The sequence below is a fragment of the Myxine glutinosa genome, chromosome 1, assembly GCF_964187855.1.
Source record: "Myxine glutinosa chromosome 1, kmMyxGlut1.1, whole genome shotgun sequence".
Lineage (NCBI taxonomy): Eukaryota > Metazoa > Chordata > Myxini > Myxiniformes > Myxinidae > Myxine > Myxine glutinosa.
Window position 1 is genome coordinate 3,889,772 of NC_136261.1, and position 19,037 is coordinate 3,908,808.

General features: G+C 47.9%; 1 protein-coding gene across 3 annotated transcripts in view; it reads left to right on the top strand.

Annotated features, from left to right (window-relative positions):
• The first annotated feature begins 3,945 nt into the window (after nt 1-3,945).
• APAF1 (apoptotic peptidase activating factor 1) overlaps nt 3,946-19,037 on the top strand; it is a 144,448-nt gene continuing 129,356 nt past the window's right edge. For 2 of the 3 annotated variants that reach the window (XM_068106327.2, XM_068106345.2), the window contains exons 1-2: nt 3,946-4,086; nt 11,502-11,648. In XM_068106327.2, coding sequence (XP_067962428.2) covers nt 11,511-11,648 — 138 coding nt within the window. In that variant the 5' untranslated portion in view covers nt 3,946-4,086; nt 11,502-11,510. The remainder of the gene's footprint in view (nt 4,087-11,501; nt 11,649-19,037) is intronic. The other variant, XM_068106335.2, reaches the window with a different exon arrangement.

Genomic DNA, 19,037 nt, shown 5'->3' on the forward strand with positions numbered 1-19,037 from the left:
TCCCATTGTTCTTGTGGGTTCCCCACCATTACCTCATATTTATTTTGGGGTCGCCACCATTATCCCATTGTTCTTGTGGGTTCCCCACCATTACCTCATCTTTATTTTGTGGTCACCACCATTATCCCATTGTTGTTGTGGGTTCACCACCATTACCTCATCTTTCTTTTGGGGTCGCCACCATTATCCCATTGTTCTTCTGGAGTCACCACGATTACCTCATCTTTCTTTTGGGGTCGCCACCATTATGCCATTGTTCTTGTGGGGTCACCATGATTACCTCATCTTTCTTTTGGGGTCGCCACCATTATCCCATTGTTCTTGTGGGGTCACCACGATTACCTCATCTTTCTTTTGGGGTCGCCACCATTATCCCATTGTTCTTGTGGGGTCACCACGATTACCTCATCTTTCTTTTGGGGTCGCCACAATTATCCCATTGTTCTTGTGGGGTCACCACGATTACCTCATCTTTCTTTTGGGGTCGCCACCATTATCCCATTGTTCTTGTGGGGTCACCACGATTACCTCATCTTTCTTTTGGGATCGCCACCATTATCCCATTGTTCTTGTGGGTTCACCACCATTACCTCATCTTTATTTTCGGGTCGCCATCATTATCCCATTGTTCTTGTGGGGTCACCACGATTACCTCATCTTTCTTTTGGGTCGCCACCATTATCCCATTGTTCTTGTGGGGTCACCACAATGACCTCATTTTTGTTTTGGGGTCGCCACCATTATCCCATTGTTCTTGTGGGTTCACCACCATTACCTCATCTTTCTTTTGGGGTCACCACCATTATCCCATCTTTCTTGTGTGTTCTCCGCCATTACCTCCTCTTTCTTTTGGGGTCGCCACCATTATCCCCTTGTTCTTGTGGGTTCACCACCATTACCTCATCTTTATTTTGGCTGCACCACCATTATCCCATTGTTCTTGTGGGTTCACCACCATTACCTCATCTTTATTTTGGGGTCGCCATAATTATCCCATCTTTCTTGTGTGTTATCCACCATTACCTCATCTTTCTTTTGGGGTCGCCACCATTATCCCATTGTTCTTGTCGGTTCACACCATTACCTCATCTTTCTTTTTGGGTCGCCACCATTATCCCCTTATTCTTGTGGGTTCACCACCATTACCTCATCTTTCATTTGGGGTCGCCACCATTATCCCATCTTTCTTGTGTGTTCACCACCATTACCTCATCTTTCTTTTGGGGTCGCCACCATTATCCCATCTTGCTTGTGTGTTCACAACCATTACCTCATCTTTCTTTTAGGGTCGCCATCATTATCCGATTGTTCTTGTGGGGTCACCACGATTACCTCATCTTTCTCTTGGGTCGCCACCATTATCCCATTGTTCTTGTGGGGTCACCACGATTACCTCATCTTTCTTTTGGGGTCGCCAGCATTATCCCACTGTTATTGTGGGTTCACCACCATTACCTCATCTTTCTTTTGGGGTCACCACCATTATCCCATCTTTCTTGTGTGTACTCCGCCATTACCTCCTCTTTCTTTTGGGGTCGCCACCATTATCCCATTGTTCTTGTGTGTTCACCACCATTACCTCATCCTTATTTTGGCTGCACCACCATTATCCCATTGTCCTTGTGGGTTCACCACCATTACCTCATCTTTATTTTGGGGTCGCCATAATTATCCCATCTTTCTTGTGTGTTATCCACCATTACCTCATCTTTTTTTTGGGGTCGCCACCATTATCCCATTGTTCTTGTGGGTTCACCACCATTACCTCATCTTTCATTTGGGGTCGCCACCATTATCCCATCTTTCTTGTGTTGTCACCACCATTACCTCATCTTTATTTTGGGGTCGCCACCATTATCCCATCTTTCTTGTGTGTTCACCACCATTACCTCATCTTTCTTTTGGGGTCGCCACCATTATCCCATTGTTCTTGTGGGTTCACAACCATCACCTCATCTTTCTTTTTGGGTCGCCACCATTATCCCCTTGTTCTTGTGGGTTCACCACCATTACCTCATCTTTCTTTTGAGGTCACCACCATTATCCCATTGTTCTTGTTGGTTCACCACCATTACCTCATCTTTATTTTAGGGTCACCACCATTGTCCCATTGTTCTTATGGGTTCACCACCATTACCTCATCTTTCTTTTGGGGTCGCCACCATTATCCCATTGTTCTTGTGGGTTCACCACCATTACCTCATCATTATTTTGGGGTCGACACCATTATCCCATTGTTCTTGTGGGTTCACCACCATTACCTCATCTTTATTTTGGGGTCGCCACCATAATCCCATCTTTCTTGTGTGTTCACCACCATTATCCCATTGTTCTTGTGGGTGCACCACCATTATCCCATTGTTCTTGTGGGTTCACCACCATTACCTCATCTTTCTTTTGGGTTCGCCACCATTATCCTATTGTTCTTGTGTGTTCACCACCATTGTCCCATCTTTATTTTGGGGTCGCCACCATAATCCTATTGTTGTTGTGGGTTGACCGCCATTACCTCATCATTATTTTGGGGTCGACACCATTATCCCATTGTTCTTGTAGGTTCACCACCATTACCTCATCTTTATTTTGGGGTCGCCACCATTATCCCATTGTTCTTGTGGGTTCACCACCATTACCTCATCTTTCTTTTGGGTTCGCCACCATTATCCTATTGTTCTTGTGTGTTCACCACCATTGTCCCATCTTTATTTTGGGGTCGCCACCATAATCCCATTGTTCTTGTGGGTTCACCACCATTACCTCATCATTATTTTGGGGTCGCCACCATTATGCCATTGTTCTTGTGGGTTCACCACCATTACCTCATCTTTATTTTGGGGTCGCCACCATTATCCCATCTTTCTTGTGTTGTCACCACCATTACCTCATCTTTATTTTGGGGTCGCCACCATTATCCCATCTTTCTTGTGTGTTCACCACCATTACCTCATCTTTCTTTTGGGGTCGCCACCATTATCCCATTGTTCTTGTGGGGTCACCACCATTATCCCATTGTTCTTGTGGGTTCACCACCATTATCCCATTGTTCTTGTGGGTTCACCACCATTATCCCATTGTTCTTGTGAGTACACCACCATTACCTCATCTTTATTTTGGGTTCGCCACCATTATCCTATTGTTCTTGTGTGTTCACCACCATTGTCCCATCTTTATTTTGGGGTCGCCACCATAATCCCATTGTTCTTGTGGGTTCACCACCATTACCTCATCATTATTTTGGGGTCGACACCATTATCTCATTGTTCTTGTGGGTTCACCACCATTACCTCATCTTTATTTTGGGGTCGCCACCATAATCCCATCTTTCTTGTGTGTTCACCACCATTGTCCCATCTTTATTTTGGGGTCCGTCGGGGGAAGCTCAGTCCTGGTCTTCATGAAGCCGCTGGCCAGGCCTGACGTTCAGTTACGTTAGTTAGAGCAGGAATTGGGCCATGGTCATATCTCGCCTAATCTTTGCAAATCAGCCAAGGATATTAGTTCTCGTCTGGGATTTTTTTTAAAAGGAGGAAGGGATGGATGCCTTTCTGTTTGATATTTTCCAGATTTTTGATATTTTTTCCAAGATGGCTTCCACATTGTGAGGTCAACCAGACAAAAGACAAATATGAAGCATCAGCGGGTCCATCCTCCATGTTCCTCAGATCATGACGACTCAAAGTCTCCAGTTTCATGTTTTAAACAGATCCGAGGATCCTCGCTCGATCCGCGTGCTTTGTTTGATTTATGGGATTCATATTAATTTATCTTCTTTTTCTTGATAATAAATGTAGTTTTATTTTTATTTTCATCTCCACGAGATTCGATCATGCCGGGTCAAAGGTTCTTGGAGGAGCAGCAACATCAATCACGCACGTACATGCCAAACGTCATCAGTCTGCCCCCGCCCCTCCGCAGACAATCCCTTGAAGGTTATTCTTCTTCTTCACTTGAAAACCCGCGCATATGATGCGGAAGTGTTTCTCATCGGAGTGGATGAAAGTTTAATCCGCAAGACACTGTCGGCATCAGTGGTCGAGGTTCCTCAACGTGTTATGTGAGTCTAATGAGGATAACTTCGTGCTTCAGGTACTTTAATTTTGATCAGCTGTGTGTGTGCACGTGTTAGTGTTAGTGAGTGTTAGTGTTAGTGAGTGTTACTGAGTGTTACTGAGTGTTACTGAGTGTTACTGTTAGTGTTAGAGTGTTACTGTTAGTGTTAGAGTGTTACTGTTAGTGTTAGAGTGTTACTGTTAGAGTTAGCGTTAGTGTTACTGCTAGTGTTAGTGTTACTGCTAGTGTTAGTGTTAGTGTTACTGAGTGTTACTGTTAGTGTTGGCGTTAGCGTTCGTGTTAGTGTTAGTGTTACTGCTAGTGTTACTGCTAGTTTTACTGCTAGTGTTACTGTTAGTGTTACTGAGTGTTACTGTTAGTGTTGGCATTAGCGTTCGTGTTAGTGTTGCTGCTAGTGTTACTGCTAGTGTTACTGCTAGTGTTACTGCTAGTGTTAGTGTTACTGGGTGTTACTGTTGGTGTTGGCGTTAGCGTTCGTGTTAGTGTTACTGCTAGTGTTACTGCTAGTGTTACTGCTAGTGTTACTGTTAGTGTTACTGAGTGTTACTGTTAGTGTTGGCGTTAGCGTTCGTGTTAGCGTTAGCGTTCGTGTTAGTGTTAGTGTTACTGCTAGTGTTACTGCTAGTGTTACTGTTGGTATTACTGTGTGTGTTGGTGTATTAGTGTTTGTGTGTATTGGTGTTTGTGTGTATTAGTGTTTGTGTGTATTAGTGTTTGTGTGTATTAGTGTTAGTGTGTGTGTGTATTTGTGTTTGTGTGTATTAGTGTTAGTGTGTGTGTGTATTAGTGTTAGTGTTAGTGTGTGTGTGTATTGGTGTTTGTGTGTATTAGTGTTAGTGTGTGTGTATTAGTGTTAGGGTTAGTGTGTGTGTGTATTTGTGTTTGTGTGTATTAGTGTTAGTGTGTGTGTATTAGTGTTTGTTTGTATTAGTGTTAGTGTGTGTATTTGTGTTTGTGTGTATTAGTGTTAGTGTGTGTGTATTAGTGTTTGTTTGTATTAGTGTTAGTGTGTGTGTGTATTCGTGTTTGTTTGTATTAGTGTTAGTGTGTGTGTGTATTAGTGTTAGGGTTAGTGTGTGTGTGTATTTGTGTTTGTGTGTATTAGTGTTAGTGTGTGTGTGTATTCGTGTTTGTTTGTATTAGTGTTAGTGTGTGTGTGTATTCGTGTTTGTTTGTATTAGTGTTAGGGTTAGTGTGTGTATTTGTGTTTGTGTATATTAGTGTTAGTTTGTGTGTGTATTCGTGTTTGTTTGTATTAGTGTTAGTGTGTGTGTGTATTCGTGTTTGTTTGTATTAGTGTTAGTGTGTGTGTGTGTGTATTAGTGTTAGGGTTAGTGTGTGTGTGTATTTGTGTTTGTTTGTATTAGTGTTAGTGTGTGTGTGTATTCGTGTTTGTGTGTATTCGTGTTTGTGTATTAGTGTTTGTGTGTGTGTGTGTGTTGGTGTTTGTGTGTATTAGTGTTAGTGTGTGTGTGTGTGTATTAGTGTTAGTGTGTATTAGTGTTAGTGTGTGTGTGTATTCGTGTTTGTGTGTATTAGTGTTAGTGTGTGTGTGTATTAGTGTTAGTGTGTATTTGTGTTTGTGTGTATTCGTGTTAGTGTGTGTGTGTGTGTTTGTGTGTATTAGTGTTAGTATGTGTGTATTCGTGTTTGTGTGTATTCGTGTTTGTGTGTATTCGTGTTTGTGTGTATTCGTGTTTGTGTGTATTCGTGTTTGTGTGTATTTGTGTTTGTGTGTATTCGTGTTTGTGTGTATTCGTGTTTGTGTGTGTGTATTCGTGTTAGTGTGTATTCGTGTTTGTGTGTATTCGTGTTTGTGTGTATTCATGTTTGTGTGTGTATTCGTGTTTGTGTGTATTCGTGTTTGTGTGTGTGTGTGTGTGTGTGTATTCGTGTTTGTGTGTATTAGTGTTAGTGTGTGTGTATGCGTGTTTGTGTGTATTCGTGTTAGTGTGTGTGTATTCGTGTTTGTGTGTTTTCATGTTAGTGTGTGTGTATTCTTGTTAGTGTGTGTGTGTATGCGTGTTTGTGTGTATTCATGTTTGTGTTGCTGTGTGTATTCGTGTTTGTGTGTATTAGTGTGTGTGTATTTGTGTTTGTGTGTATTGGTGTTCGTGTGTATTGGTGTTCGTGTGTGTGTGTGTATTCGTGTTTGTGTGTATTCGTGTTTGTGTGTATTCGTGTTTGTGTGTATTCGTGTTAGTGTGTGTGTATTCATGTTTGTGTGTATTTGTGTTAGTGTGTGTGTATGCGTGTTTGTGTGTATTCATGTTTGTGTGTATTCGTGTTTGTGTATTAGTGTTAGTGTGTATTCTTATTTGTGTTGGTGTGTGTATTCGTGTTTGTGTGTATTAGTGTGTGTGTGTATTCGTGTTTGTGTGTATTAGTGTTAGTGTGTGTATATTCATGTTTGTGTGTAATTCATGTTTGTGTGTATTAGTGTTCGTTTGTGTGTATTCATGTTTGTGTGTATTCGTGTTTGTGTATTCGTGTTAGTGTGTGTGTATGGGTGTTTGTGTGTATTAGTCTTAGTGTGTGTGTATTCGTGTTTGTGTGTGTTCATGTTTGTGTGTATTCGTGTTTGTGTATTCGTGTTAGTGTGTGTGTGTATTTGTGTGTGTGTGTGTATTCGTGGTTGTGTGTATTAGTGTTAGTGTGTGTATTAGTGTTAGTGTGTGTGTATTTGTGTTTGTGTGTATTAGTGTTAGTGTGTGTATTAGTGTTAGTGTGTGTGTATTCGTGTTTGTGTGTGGTCGTGTTTGTGTGTATTAGTGTTAGTGTGTGTGTATTCGTGTTTGTGTGTATTCATGTTTGTGTGTATTCATGTTTGTGTGTATTCATGTTTGTGTGTATTCGTGTTTGTGTATTTGTGTGTGTGTATTCGTGTTTGTGTGTATTAGTGTTGGTGTGTGTGTGTGTGTATTCGTGTTTGTGTGCATTAGTGTTAGTGTTTGTGTGTATTCGTGTTTGTGTGTATTAGTGTTCGTGTGTGTGTATTCGTGTTTGTGTGTATTCATGTTTGTGTTGCTGTGTGTATTCGTGTTTGTGTGTATTAGTGTGTGTGTATTTGTGTTTGTGTGTATTAGTGTTCGTGTGTGTGTGTGTGTATTCGTGTTAGTGTGTGTGTATTCGTGTTTGTGTGTATTCGTGTTAGTGTGTGTGTATTCATGTTTGTGTGTATTTGTGTTCGTGTGTGTGTATGCGTGTTTGTGTGTATTCATGTTTGTGTGTATTCGTGTTTGTGTATTAGTGTTAGTGTGTATTATTATTTGTGTGTATTAGTGTGTGTGTGTATTCGTGTTTGTGTGTATTAGTGTTAGTGTGTGTGTATTCATGTTTGTGTGTATTCATGTTTGTGTGTATTCATGTTTGTGTGTATTCATGTTTGTGTGTATTAGTGTTAGTGTGTGTGTATTCGTGTTTGTGTGTATTAGTGTTAGTGCGTGTGTATTTGTGTTTGTGTGTATTAGTGTTCGTGTGTGTGTGTATTTGTGTTTGTGTGTATTAGTGTTAGTGTGTGTGTATTCGTGTTTGTGTGTATTCGTGTTTGTGTGTGTTCGTGTTTGTGTGTATTAGTGTTCGTTTGTGTGTATTCATGTTTGTGTGTATTCGTGTTTGTGTATTCGTGTTAGTGTGTGTGTATGGGTGTTTGTGTGTATTAGTCTTAGTATGTGTGTATTCGTGTTTGTGTGTGTTCATGTTTGTGTGTATTCGTGTTTGTGTATTCGTGTTAGTGTGTGTGTGTATTTGTGTGTGTGTGTGTATTCGTGGTTGTGTGTATTAGTGTTAGTGTGTGTGTATTTGTGTTTGTGTGTATTAGTGTTAGTGTGTGTGTATTCGTGTTTGTGTGTGGTCGTGTTTGTGTGTATTAGTGTTAGTGTGTGTGTATTCGTGTTTGTGTGTATTCGTGTTTGTGTGTATTCATGTTTGTGTGTATTCGTGTTTGTGTATTTGTGTGTGTGTATTCGTGTTTGTGTGTATTAGTGTTGGTGTGTGTGTGTGTATTCGTGTTTGTGTGCATTAGTGTTAGTGTCTGTGTGTGTATTCGTGTTTGTGTGTATTAGTGTTCGTGTGTGTGTAATCGTGTTTGTGTGTATTCATGTTTGTGTGTATTCATGTTTGTGTGTATTCATGTTTGTGTGTATTCATGTTTGTGTGTATTCATGTTTTTGTGTATTCGTGTTTGTGTGTATTTGTGTTAGTGTGTGTGAGTTCGTGTTAGTGTGTGTGAATTCGTGTTTGTGCGTGTTAGTGTGTGTGTGTATTCGTGTTTGTGTGTATTAGTGTTGGTGTGTGTGTGTGTATTCGTGTTTGTGTGCATTAGTGTTAGTGTGTGTGTGTATCCTGTTTGTTTGTGTGTATTAGTGTTGGTGTGTGTATATTCCTGTTTGTTTGTGTGTATTAGTGTTAGTGTGTGTGTATTAGTGTTTGTGTGTATTTGTGTTTGTGCATGTGTGTATTCGTGTTTGTGTGTGTGTGTGTGTTCATGTTGGTGTGTTGGTGTGTTTGTGTTGGGGTGTTCGTGTTGGTATGTTCGTGTTGGTCTGGATGTTCACACGCATTCATGTCAATGTGTGCTCACATTAGTGTTATTGTTTGAATGCATTCATATTATTGTGTGCATGCATTCGTGTTATTGTGTGCTCCCATTCGTGTTATTGTGTGCTCCCATTCGTGTTATTGTGTGCTCCCATTCGTGTTATTGTGTGCTCACATTCATGTTATTGTGTGCTCCCATTCGTGTTATTGTGTGCTCCCATTCGTGTTATTGTGTGCTCCCATTCGTGTTATTGTGTGCTCCCATTCGTGTTATTGTGTGCTCCCATTCGTGTTATTGTGTGCTCACATTCATGTTATTGTGTGCTCACATTCACGTTATTGTGTGCTCACATTTGTGTAATAGTGTGCATGCATTCATGTTATTGTGTGCTCACATTACTGTTATTTGAATGCATTCATGTTATTGTGTGCACACATTCATGTTATTGTGTGCACGCATTCATGTTATTGTGTGAACGTTTTCGTGTTATTGTGTGCACGCTTTTGTGTTAGTGTGTGCTTACATTAGTGTTATTGTGTGTACGCATTGATGTTATTGTGTGCTCACATTCATGTTATTGTGTGCTCACATTAGTGTTTTTGTTTGAACGCATACATATTATTGTGTGGATGCATTCATGTTATTTTGTGCATGCATTCGTGTTATGGTGTGCACACATTCATGTTATTGTGTGCTCACATTCATGTTATTGTGTGCTCACATTCATGTTATTGTGTGCTCACATTAGTGTTATTGTGTGCTCACATTCATGCTATTGCGTGCTCGCATTCATGCTATTGTGTGCTCGCATTTGTGTTATTGTGTGCATGCATTCATGTTATTGTGTGCACACATGAATGTTGTGTGCACACATTCATGTAATTGTGTGCTCACATTCATGTTATTGTGTGCTCACATTCATGTTATTGTGTGCACACATTCATGTTGTGTGCACACATTCATGTAATTGTGTGCTCACATTCATGTTATTGTGTGCTCACATTAGTGTTATTGTGTGCTCACATTCATGCTATTGCGTGCTCGCATTCGTGTTATTGTGTGCATGCATTCATGTTATTGTGTGCACACATTCATGTTGTGTGCACACATTCATGTAATTGTGTGAACGTTTTGGTGTTATTGTGTGCACGCTTTTGTGTTAGTGTGTGCTTACATTAGTGTTATTTTTGTGCTTACATTCGTGTTGTTGTGTGCATGCCTTCGTGTTAGTGTGTGCTCACATTTATGTTGTTGTGTGCATGCATTTGTATTAGTTAGAGTCCCTGTATATAGAGAGTTGTGTCAACTCAAATTTGGACGCCATTTTGTGTCTAAGTGTGTCGGATTAGATATACATGTACATTCGCGATATGGGGTGATATATTCTAAACCTGCTAAAAAAAATTTTTACTACACATATTTAGTCTTATTATTACATACAGGTGATATTTGTTTTGTCAAAAACTCAGCTATTGCCGTGAAAAAGAGCTGTGTGGTGATATTAAAAGTGGTATGGCAATGCATATTACAAGCCAACACTGCATATAAGAGCTAACATTATAAGTAAGACAAACCAATGCTGTCGTTCTCTGAATTTTAATAACTTTTAGAAAGGAGTGTGGGCATATCCAATATTTTTTAAGGGTGCCGAGAGCAATTCCGGTGTAGGACTTCCAGCCGACATATAGTCTAACACACTTAAAACAAATTCTGTACGTGGTATTGCCATATTTCTATAGTGTACAACTTTAGTTTTATCGACATTTATATTCAATTTCCATTGTAATGATTTAACAAGCTGCAAGTCAGCTTCTGTCTCTGACATAAGGAAAACGTCATCGGCATCTAGTAAGATTGAAACGTTCATTTATTACTACACCCTTGCCCAGAACTCTGATGGATATTGCCTGATCGATTAATATGTTTCATAGCTGGCGACTTGGCTGCACAACCCGCAAAAAAATTGAGCAGGTCCCCCCCTAAAATTGCTTTTATGATTGCCGATTAGGCTAAAGATTTTAAACCAAAAAAAGAACTTGCCTCGGAATAAGTTTTGAATGGACGGACAGACAACTGAAAACAAAACGGACCATGGGTTTCCCACCCCTATAAAATCAAAATTAATTCCCTCTGAAAAAGTACAGTGACATTGCCCGCAGACTACCCAACCGCAGACCAGGCAATGTCACTGTACCGGGACATTTCATCAATTAATGACAATATGCGGTCCGCTAGGACTACCCGAAAAAAATTGAGCAGGGTTCTTCCCACGGAAATGCATTTTTGGTCAGCTCCTTGAAGATTATAAACAAACACAAATCACTTCCCTTTAAAAGGGTTTTCAACGGACAGACAACCAAAAAAAAACCGAGCAGATAGAATTGCTTTTGAACATCGATCATCAAGCGGCGTGGGCTTACCTGGCAGAGTCTCGAGGAGTCGATCGCTTTCCAGCTCTTTCGTCTGACTTTCGCTTCCCAAATTTGTCTTCTGACTTTATCACTTGGAAATCTATACATCTTATATTTCCCAGATTGGTTTGAACAACCAAAAGCAGAACAACCAGTCATTTTGTTTGGCAATAAACAACATTCCCGTACCAAGCTGACGTTCACGCACGGTGAAGTTAGACACAAAATGGCGCCACGAAATCACGTGACCAGAAATCTCGGGTCAGCGCATGGCGCAACTCTCTTTATACAGGGACTCTAGTATTAGTGTGTGCACGTGCTTTTTTTCTATACTTAATTGAGGCTCGTGTAAGAGCTAAAATTGGGTGCGCTTGCATTAGTGTGTGCATGTGTGGTAGTTTTGTTGTGTGCATGTGTTCATGTTGGTGGTCTCTGTGTACCTGAGCTCATGTGTGTGTGCATGTTTCTGTGTACTTCAGTGAGGTCTGATGGACGAGGTCGTACGCAGCTCCGTTTTGCAAAACAAACAGAGTTTCCTGAGGGATCTGAACCCTTCATACATCATTGATCACCTGGTCACTGATGGAATTCTCAATGCACAGGAAGAGGAAGACATTTGTTCACAGGTATTTTCAACCAAATTGTGAGTGAGTTGGACCCATGGACTCTGCACCGAATTTTGAGAGAGTTGGACCCATGGACTCTGCACGAAATTGTAATTGAGGGTGACCCACTGACCCATGGACTCTGCACCAAACTGTGAGTGAGTTGGGCCCATGGACTCTGCACCAAATTTTGAGAGAGTTGGACCCATGGACTCTGCACGAAATTGTAATTGAGGGTGACCCACTGACCTATGGACTCTTCACCAAATTGTGAGTGAGTTGGGCCCATGGATTCTGCACCAAATTGTGAGTGAGTTGGGCCCATGGACTCTGCACCAAATTGTGAGTGAGTTGGGCCCATGGACTCTGCACCAAATTGTGAGTGAGCTGGGCCCATGGACTCTGCACCAAATTGTGAGTGAGTTGGACCCATGGACTCTGCACCAAATTGTGAGTGAGTTGGGCCCATGGACTCTGCACCAAATTGTGAGTGAGTTGGGCCCATGGACTCTGCACCAAATTGTGAGTGAGTTGGGCCCATGGATTCTGCACCAAATTGTGAGTGAGTTGGACCCATGGACTCTGCACCAAATTTTGAGAGAGTTGGACCCATGGATTCTGCACGAAATTGTAATTGAGGGTGACCCATCGACTCTGCACGAAATTGTAATTGAGGGTGACCCATGGACTCTGCACGAAATTGTAATTGAGGGTGACCCATGGACTCTGCACCAAATTGTGAGTGAGTTGGGCCCATGGACTCTGCACGGAATTGTAATTGAGGGTGACCCATGGACTCTGCACGAAATTGTAATTGAGGGTGACCCACGGACTCTGCACCAAATTGTGAGTGAGTTGGGCCCATGGACTCTGCACCAAATTGTGAGTGAGTTGGGCCCATGGACTCTGCACCAAATTGTGAGTGAGTTGGGCCCATGGACTCTGCACCAAATTGTGAGTGAGTTGGACCCATGGACTCTGCACCAAATTGTGAGTGAGTTAGGCCCATGGACTCTGCACCAAATTGTGAGTGAGTTGGACCCATGGACTCTGCACCAAATTGTGAGTGAGTTGGACCCATGGACTCTGCACCAAATTGTGAGTGAGTTGGGCCCATGGACTCTGCACCAAATTTTGAGAGAGTTGGACCCATGGACCCTGCACGAAATTATAATTGAGGGTGACCCAACTGACCCATGGACTCTGCACCAAATTGTGAGTGAGTTGGGCCCATGGACTCTGCACCAAATTGTGAGTGAGTTGGGCCCATGGACTCTGCACCAAATTGTGAGTGAGTTGGGCCCATGGACTCTGCACCAAATTGTGAGTGAGTTGGACCCATGGACTCTGCACCAAATTGTGAGTGAGTTGGGCCCATGGACTCTGCACCACATTTTGAGAGAGTTGGACCCATGGACTCTGCACGAAATTGTAATTGAGGGTGACCCATGGACTCTGCACCAAATTGTGAGTGAGTTGGGCCCATGGACTCTGCACCAAATTGTGAGTGAGTTGGGCCCATGGATTCTGCACCAAATTGTGAGTGAGTTGGGCCCATGGACTCTGCACCAAATTGTGAGTGAGTTGGGCCTATGGACTCTGCACCAAATTGTGAGTGAGTTGGGCCCATGGACTCTGCACCAAATTGTGAGTGAGTTGGGCCCATGGACTCTGCACCAAATTGTGAGTGAGTTGGGCCGATGGACTCTGCACCAAATTGTGAGTGAGTTGGGCCCATGGACTCTGCACCAAATTGTGAGTGAGTTGGGCCCATGGACTCTGCACCAAATTGTGAGTGAGTTGGGCCCATGGACTCTGCGCCAAATTGTGAGTGAGTTGGGCCCATGGACTCTGCGCCAAATTGTGAGTGAGTTGGGCCCATGGACTCTGTTGAAATCCCTTTGTGGTTTGTTCCGCTCGTTGTGTTGTTCACTTTATCCTTCATATTGCTAGAATAATTAGTGATGTTTTTTTGGATTTAAAGGAAAATTTTAATATCAAAATGAAGATGTTTAATCCACCATGCGATCGATTTGAGTGTGGTCGTTATGAGGTTATGGAGGTTCTGATTACACGCAAAAGGAATGCTTTGGTTGTTTCTGTTGCCAGGAAAATGGAAATTTTTATGATTTTAAATTTTATCTTTGGGCATGTCGAGGTTTGTGGATTAGCAACGGCCTTCTGTTTTACTCTGATGAAGAGTTAATGTTCAAAATGTCACCTGCACCGCATTCCCAGAGTGGCCGACATACTCTATCTATTTATTTATTTATTTTTATTTGATGATATAAAGCCAATGGAGTACCTTGTGCAGGATAACCACATTCGTAAGTCATAAGACTACTCTCACTTAAATTACATGGACATTGGTAGTGGACAGACCAACAAACATGTACATTAATTGGGATTTGAACCATGGTCCCTACATCATGAGCCAGGAGTTTAGATGGGAACACACATAAGCTTAGACCAATTAACATACTCACCTTTATACGTGATTGAAATTGGTTGTTCATTCTGACAGATATGGTGGTATTGAAGCGCGGCGTTACGCGCGCTGCTTGTGAGCAAGGAGGAAGCGGACAAGCGGTAACATATAAACGTCTTTATTGTAAGACTACACTGTAACACTGAAATGCTCCGGGCTGGTCGCCCGGTGTATATCATGAGGCCACGCCTACCCCTCGGGCGTGGCCACCGCCCACTTGGTGCGTGGAATGATGTCACCACGCCAGTGGGCTTTTGTGTCCGTCACACGCGCCCCCCCAGAATTCCCGCGCACCTGGAGGGCCAGTTTGCGGGGCAGACGAATGACCCGGCCGAAGCGCCCCCTGGCGATCGGCGGCGTCCGGGGTGCAGGGATGCCAGGTGGGATGCCCCTGGCTGCCCCTGGGATGGGTGCAGGACCGGGGGGCGGCGTGGCGGCGGGGCTGGGCGGTGCCGGGGGTCCGCCCGCAGGAGGGCGGCCCCGACGTGGGGGTCGGGCCACTGGCGGTGGATGGTCCACATCGAGGTGGGCCGGCTTGAGGCGGTTTACCGAAACACGGTCAGGAGTACCGCCGATGTCCAGGGTGAAGTGCTTCGCCCCGGTCTCCAGCACGCGGAAAGGCCCGTCGTACGGGGGCCGCAGTGGTGTCCGATGGGCATCGTGGTGGACGAAGACGTACTCCGCCGTGCGAAGCTCCGGGGCGACGTGCGTCGGTGGGTGCCCGTGGCATGCCGTTGGCACCGGGGCGAACCTCTGGGCGGTCTCTTGCAGAGCGGAGCGCTGCTGTGCCGCGGACCATGGTGCTGTGGAGTCGGGGAGGAACTCGCCCGGCACCCGCAGCGGTTGCCCGAAGACCAACTCCGCCGCGGATGCGCGCAGGTCCTCCTTGGGCGCCGTCCGGAGGCCCAGCAGGACCCAGGGGAGCCTGTCGACCCAGCCGCCGTCGCGGAGGGTGGCCCGGAGCGCGGCCTTCAATGAGCGGTGAAATCGCTCACACAGGCCGTTAGCCTGGGGGTGGTAGGCCGTGGTTCGGTGCAGCCGGACCCCGAGCCCCTGCGCAACCGCCCCCCAGAGCTCCGAGGTGAACTGGGGGCCGCGGTCGGATGAGATGTCTGAGGGGGCGCCGAACCGGGCGACCCAGGTGGCGATGAAAGCCTGCGCGACATCGGCCGCCGTTGTCGACGCCAAGGGCACGGCCTCCGGCCACCGGGTGGTGCGGTCCACCATGGTGAGGACGTAGGTGAAACCCCGCGAGGGGGGCAGAGGTCCCACCAGGTCCACGTGGACGTGGTCAAACCAGCGTTCCGGCACCGTGAACGGGGCCAACGGGGCCAACGGGGCCTGGGTGTGCCGGTGCACCTTGGCGCGCTGGCACGCGAGGCACGTCCTGGCCCAGCCGCGGACGGTCTTCCGGAGGCCATGCCAGACGAACTTGTCGGCGATCAGCCTTTGGGAGGCCCTCGCGCCCGGGTGGGACAGGCCGTGGATGGCGTCAAACACCTGGCGCTGCCAGCCCGCGGGCACGATGGGGCGAGGACGCCCGAGGGAGACGTCGCACAAGAGGGCCACGCCCGCGCCGTCGAACGGCACCTCGGTGACGCGGAGGCCCGTGACGGCGGTCCGCAAGGCCTGGACGTCGGGGTCAGCGGCCTGGTCCGCTGCCATCCGGGCATAGTCGATGCCGAGGTGGACTGCGTGGGCGACGGCCCGGGAAAGGCAATCCGCCACCGGGTTGTCCTTCCCCGCGACATGCTGGATGTCCGTCGTGTACTCGGACACGGCCGAGAGGTGACGCTGCTGCCGGGCCGACCACGGCTCGGTGACCTTGGCCATCGCGAAGATCAGCGGCTTGTGGTCGACGAAGGCAGTGAACGCCCGGCCCTCGAGCAGATGGCGGAAGTGCCTGACCGCCAAGTGAAGTCCGAGCAACTCGCGGTCGAAGGTACTGTAACGGCGTTCGGGCGGGCGAAGCTGCCGGCTAAAGAACGCCAGCGGTTGCCAAGCTCCACGCACCCATTGCTCGTGCACCGCGCCCACCGCGTAGTCCGAGGCATCGGTGGTGAGGGCGATCGGTGCATCGGGCACCGGGTGCGCGAGCATGGTGGCGTTAGCCAAGGCGAGCTTCGCGCCCGTGAACGCCGTGTCCATCTGCTCGGTCCAGGTAACGTCGCCTTTGCCCGGCTTACCTCGGAGAGCTTCGTGCAGGGGGCACAGGAGCTGGGCGATACGGGGCAGGAACCGATGGTAAAAGTTCACCATGCCCAGGAACTCCTGCAGCCCTCTGATCGTGCGGGGGCGCGGAAACCCCTTCACCGCCTCCACCTTGGCCGGCAGGGGGACGGCTCCGTGCCTGGTGACACGGTGCCCCAGAAAATCGATTGTGGCGGCGCCGAACCGGCACTTTGCGGGGTTCACAATCAGGCCATGCTGGCCCAGGCGTTCGAAGAGCGTGCGGAGGTGGCGTAGGTGCTCTTCGCGGGACGCGCTGGCGACGAGGATATCGTCCAGGTAGACGTAGACAAAATCCAAGTCGCGCAGGACGCTGTCCATCAGTCGCTGGAACGCCTGAGCCGCATTCTTCAGACCGAAGGGCATGCGCAGGAACTCGAAGAGTCCGAATGGCGTGATGACCGCCGTCTTCGGGACGTCCTCCGGCCTGACGGGGACCTGATGGTAGCCGCGTATGAGGTCCACCTTCGAGAAGAAGGACCTGCCCGCCAAACGGGCGGAAAAGTCCTGAATGTGGGGGACGGGGTAGCGGTCGGGAGTCGTGGCGTCATTGAGACGGCGATAGTCCCCGCACGGTCGCCATCCCCCGCCGGGCTTCGGCACGATGTGCAGCGGCGACGCCCAAGCGCTCTCTGAGCGCCGAACGATGCCGAGTCGCTCCAGGGTAGCGAACGCCGCTTTTGCCACCGCCAGCTTCGTCGGCTCGAGGCGGCGTGCCCGGGCGTAGACCGGTGGCCCGACGGTGGGGATGTGATGGGCCACCCCGTGCTTGACGGCCCCCGCCGAGAAGGTGGGCCGCGTGAGGGCCGGGAAGCCGGCGAGGAGGCGGGTGAATGCGTCCGCTGCCGGAAGCGTACAGACCAACGTGGCCGGAACCGAATCGTTCGGCAAGCCGCTTGGCAAGCCGCTCGTTGAGCTGGGAAACGCACAAGCGAGCGAGCTGAACGTCTCGGCCTGGACAAGCCGTCTGCGCTTGACGTCGACCAGGAGCCCATTAGCGCACAGGAAGTCCGCACCAAGCAGTGCCATGGGCACGTCGGCGGTGACGAACGTCCATCGGAAAACCTGCCCTCCAAACCGCAGAGAGAGGCAGCGTTTTCCGTACGTACGGATGGGCGTCCCGTTCGCGGCAAGCAGCGCGGGGCCCCCACCCGCGGCGTGCTTGTCTGACGTGCCGGCGGGAATGACACTCACCTACGCTCCCGTGTCGCACAGGTAACGGCGCCCGGAGAAGGTGTCCGTTATGAACAGCAGGCTGCTCGAACGGCCGGCGCTCATCGCCACTATTGAGCGCCGGCCCGGGCGTTTCCCGACCCGTTGAAGGAGCATGGCGGATGACACCGCCGAGCTTCGTGGCCGAACTTGGCGTGGAACCAGCACCAGGTGGTGGAGCTGGAGGAGCGCGGCTGGCTCCGCCAGGCCGGTGGAGTTGGCGGGTTTCCCCGCGGTGGCGGTTTTCGCCGCGGCGGTGGGCGGGGCGTGGCGGCGTTCACGAGGTGCATATCAGCATGCTGCTGAACATCAGCGCGCTGTAGAAGCTGATGCTGTGGAACATGCTGCTGAACATCAGCGCGCTGTAGAAGCTGATGCTGTGGAACATGCTGCTGAACATCAGCGTCGAGGGCCGTGACGGCCACGCCGACGCTCGCCCGCGTGTCCGTAGCGCCGAAGTACCTGTCCGCCTTGGCGGCCAATGCTCGGGGTTCCGTTAGCTCGGTCCCGGCCAACGCGAGGCGAACCTGCGCTGGAAGTTGGCGCCGGAAAAGCGCCCGGAATAGCGAACCGGGGGCTTCGTCGCCCAACAGTGACAGCATATGGTCCATTCGGACCGACGGGCGCGTCTCACCGAGCTCGGGGAGATCCAGGAGGCGGTCGGCCCGTGCGTCGTCCGTGAGGCCGAACGTGGCTAGGAGTAGCCGCTTGAGTGCCTCGTACTTGTGGCCGTCCGGTGGGTGGCGAAGGACGGACACAACTCGAGCGGCCGTGCCGGGCCCGAGGGAGGCGACGACATGGCAGTAGCGCAGGTCGTTGTTGGTGAGGCGCCGAAGCTGAAATTGGGCTTCGGCTTGAACGAACCAGACTTCGGCCTGGGCCTCCCAAAATTCGGGAAGTTTAATCGCCATTGCCTTGTCGTTGGCCATTGCAATGGCGTCGTGTTCGGAAGGATCGCTACGGCAGATCCAACGTCGAGGGTCACCAGTGAAGCGCGGCGTTACGCGCGCTGCTTGTGAGCAAGGAGGAAGCGGACAAGCGGTAACATATAAACGTCTTTATTGTAAGACTACACTGTAACACTGAAATGCTCCGGGCTGGTCGCCCGGTGTATATCATGAGACCACGCCTACCCCTCGGGCGTGGCCACCGCCCACTTGGTGCGTGGAATGATGTCACCACGCCAGTGGGCTTTTGTGTCCGCCACAGTATCTTGATGGTTCCCTGAAGACCACCAGGGACTGAACAGCACTCTTCACAGTATTTGAGGAAGAGCAGAAAGATTGCAATAGAAGTTGAGTATGTTTAGGTGAAGCAGAGAGTGGGGTGCGGCCTGACTAGGTGAGGCCTGGATTGACCCTTCACTACAAATTGGCTTCGCAAATTGGACGAGAGGGTTTGGTTGTGAAGTTGGCTGAGAGATCTTCATGCACTATACCATCGAATTTGGAAAAGCGAGAAACGGAAACGGACACCACGGA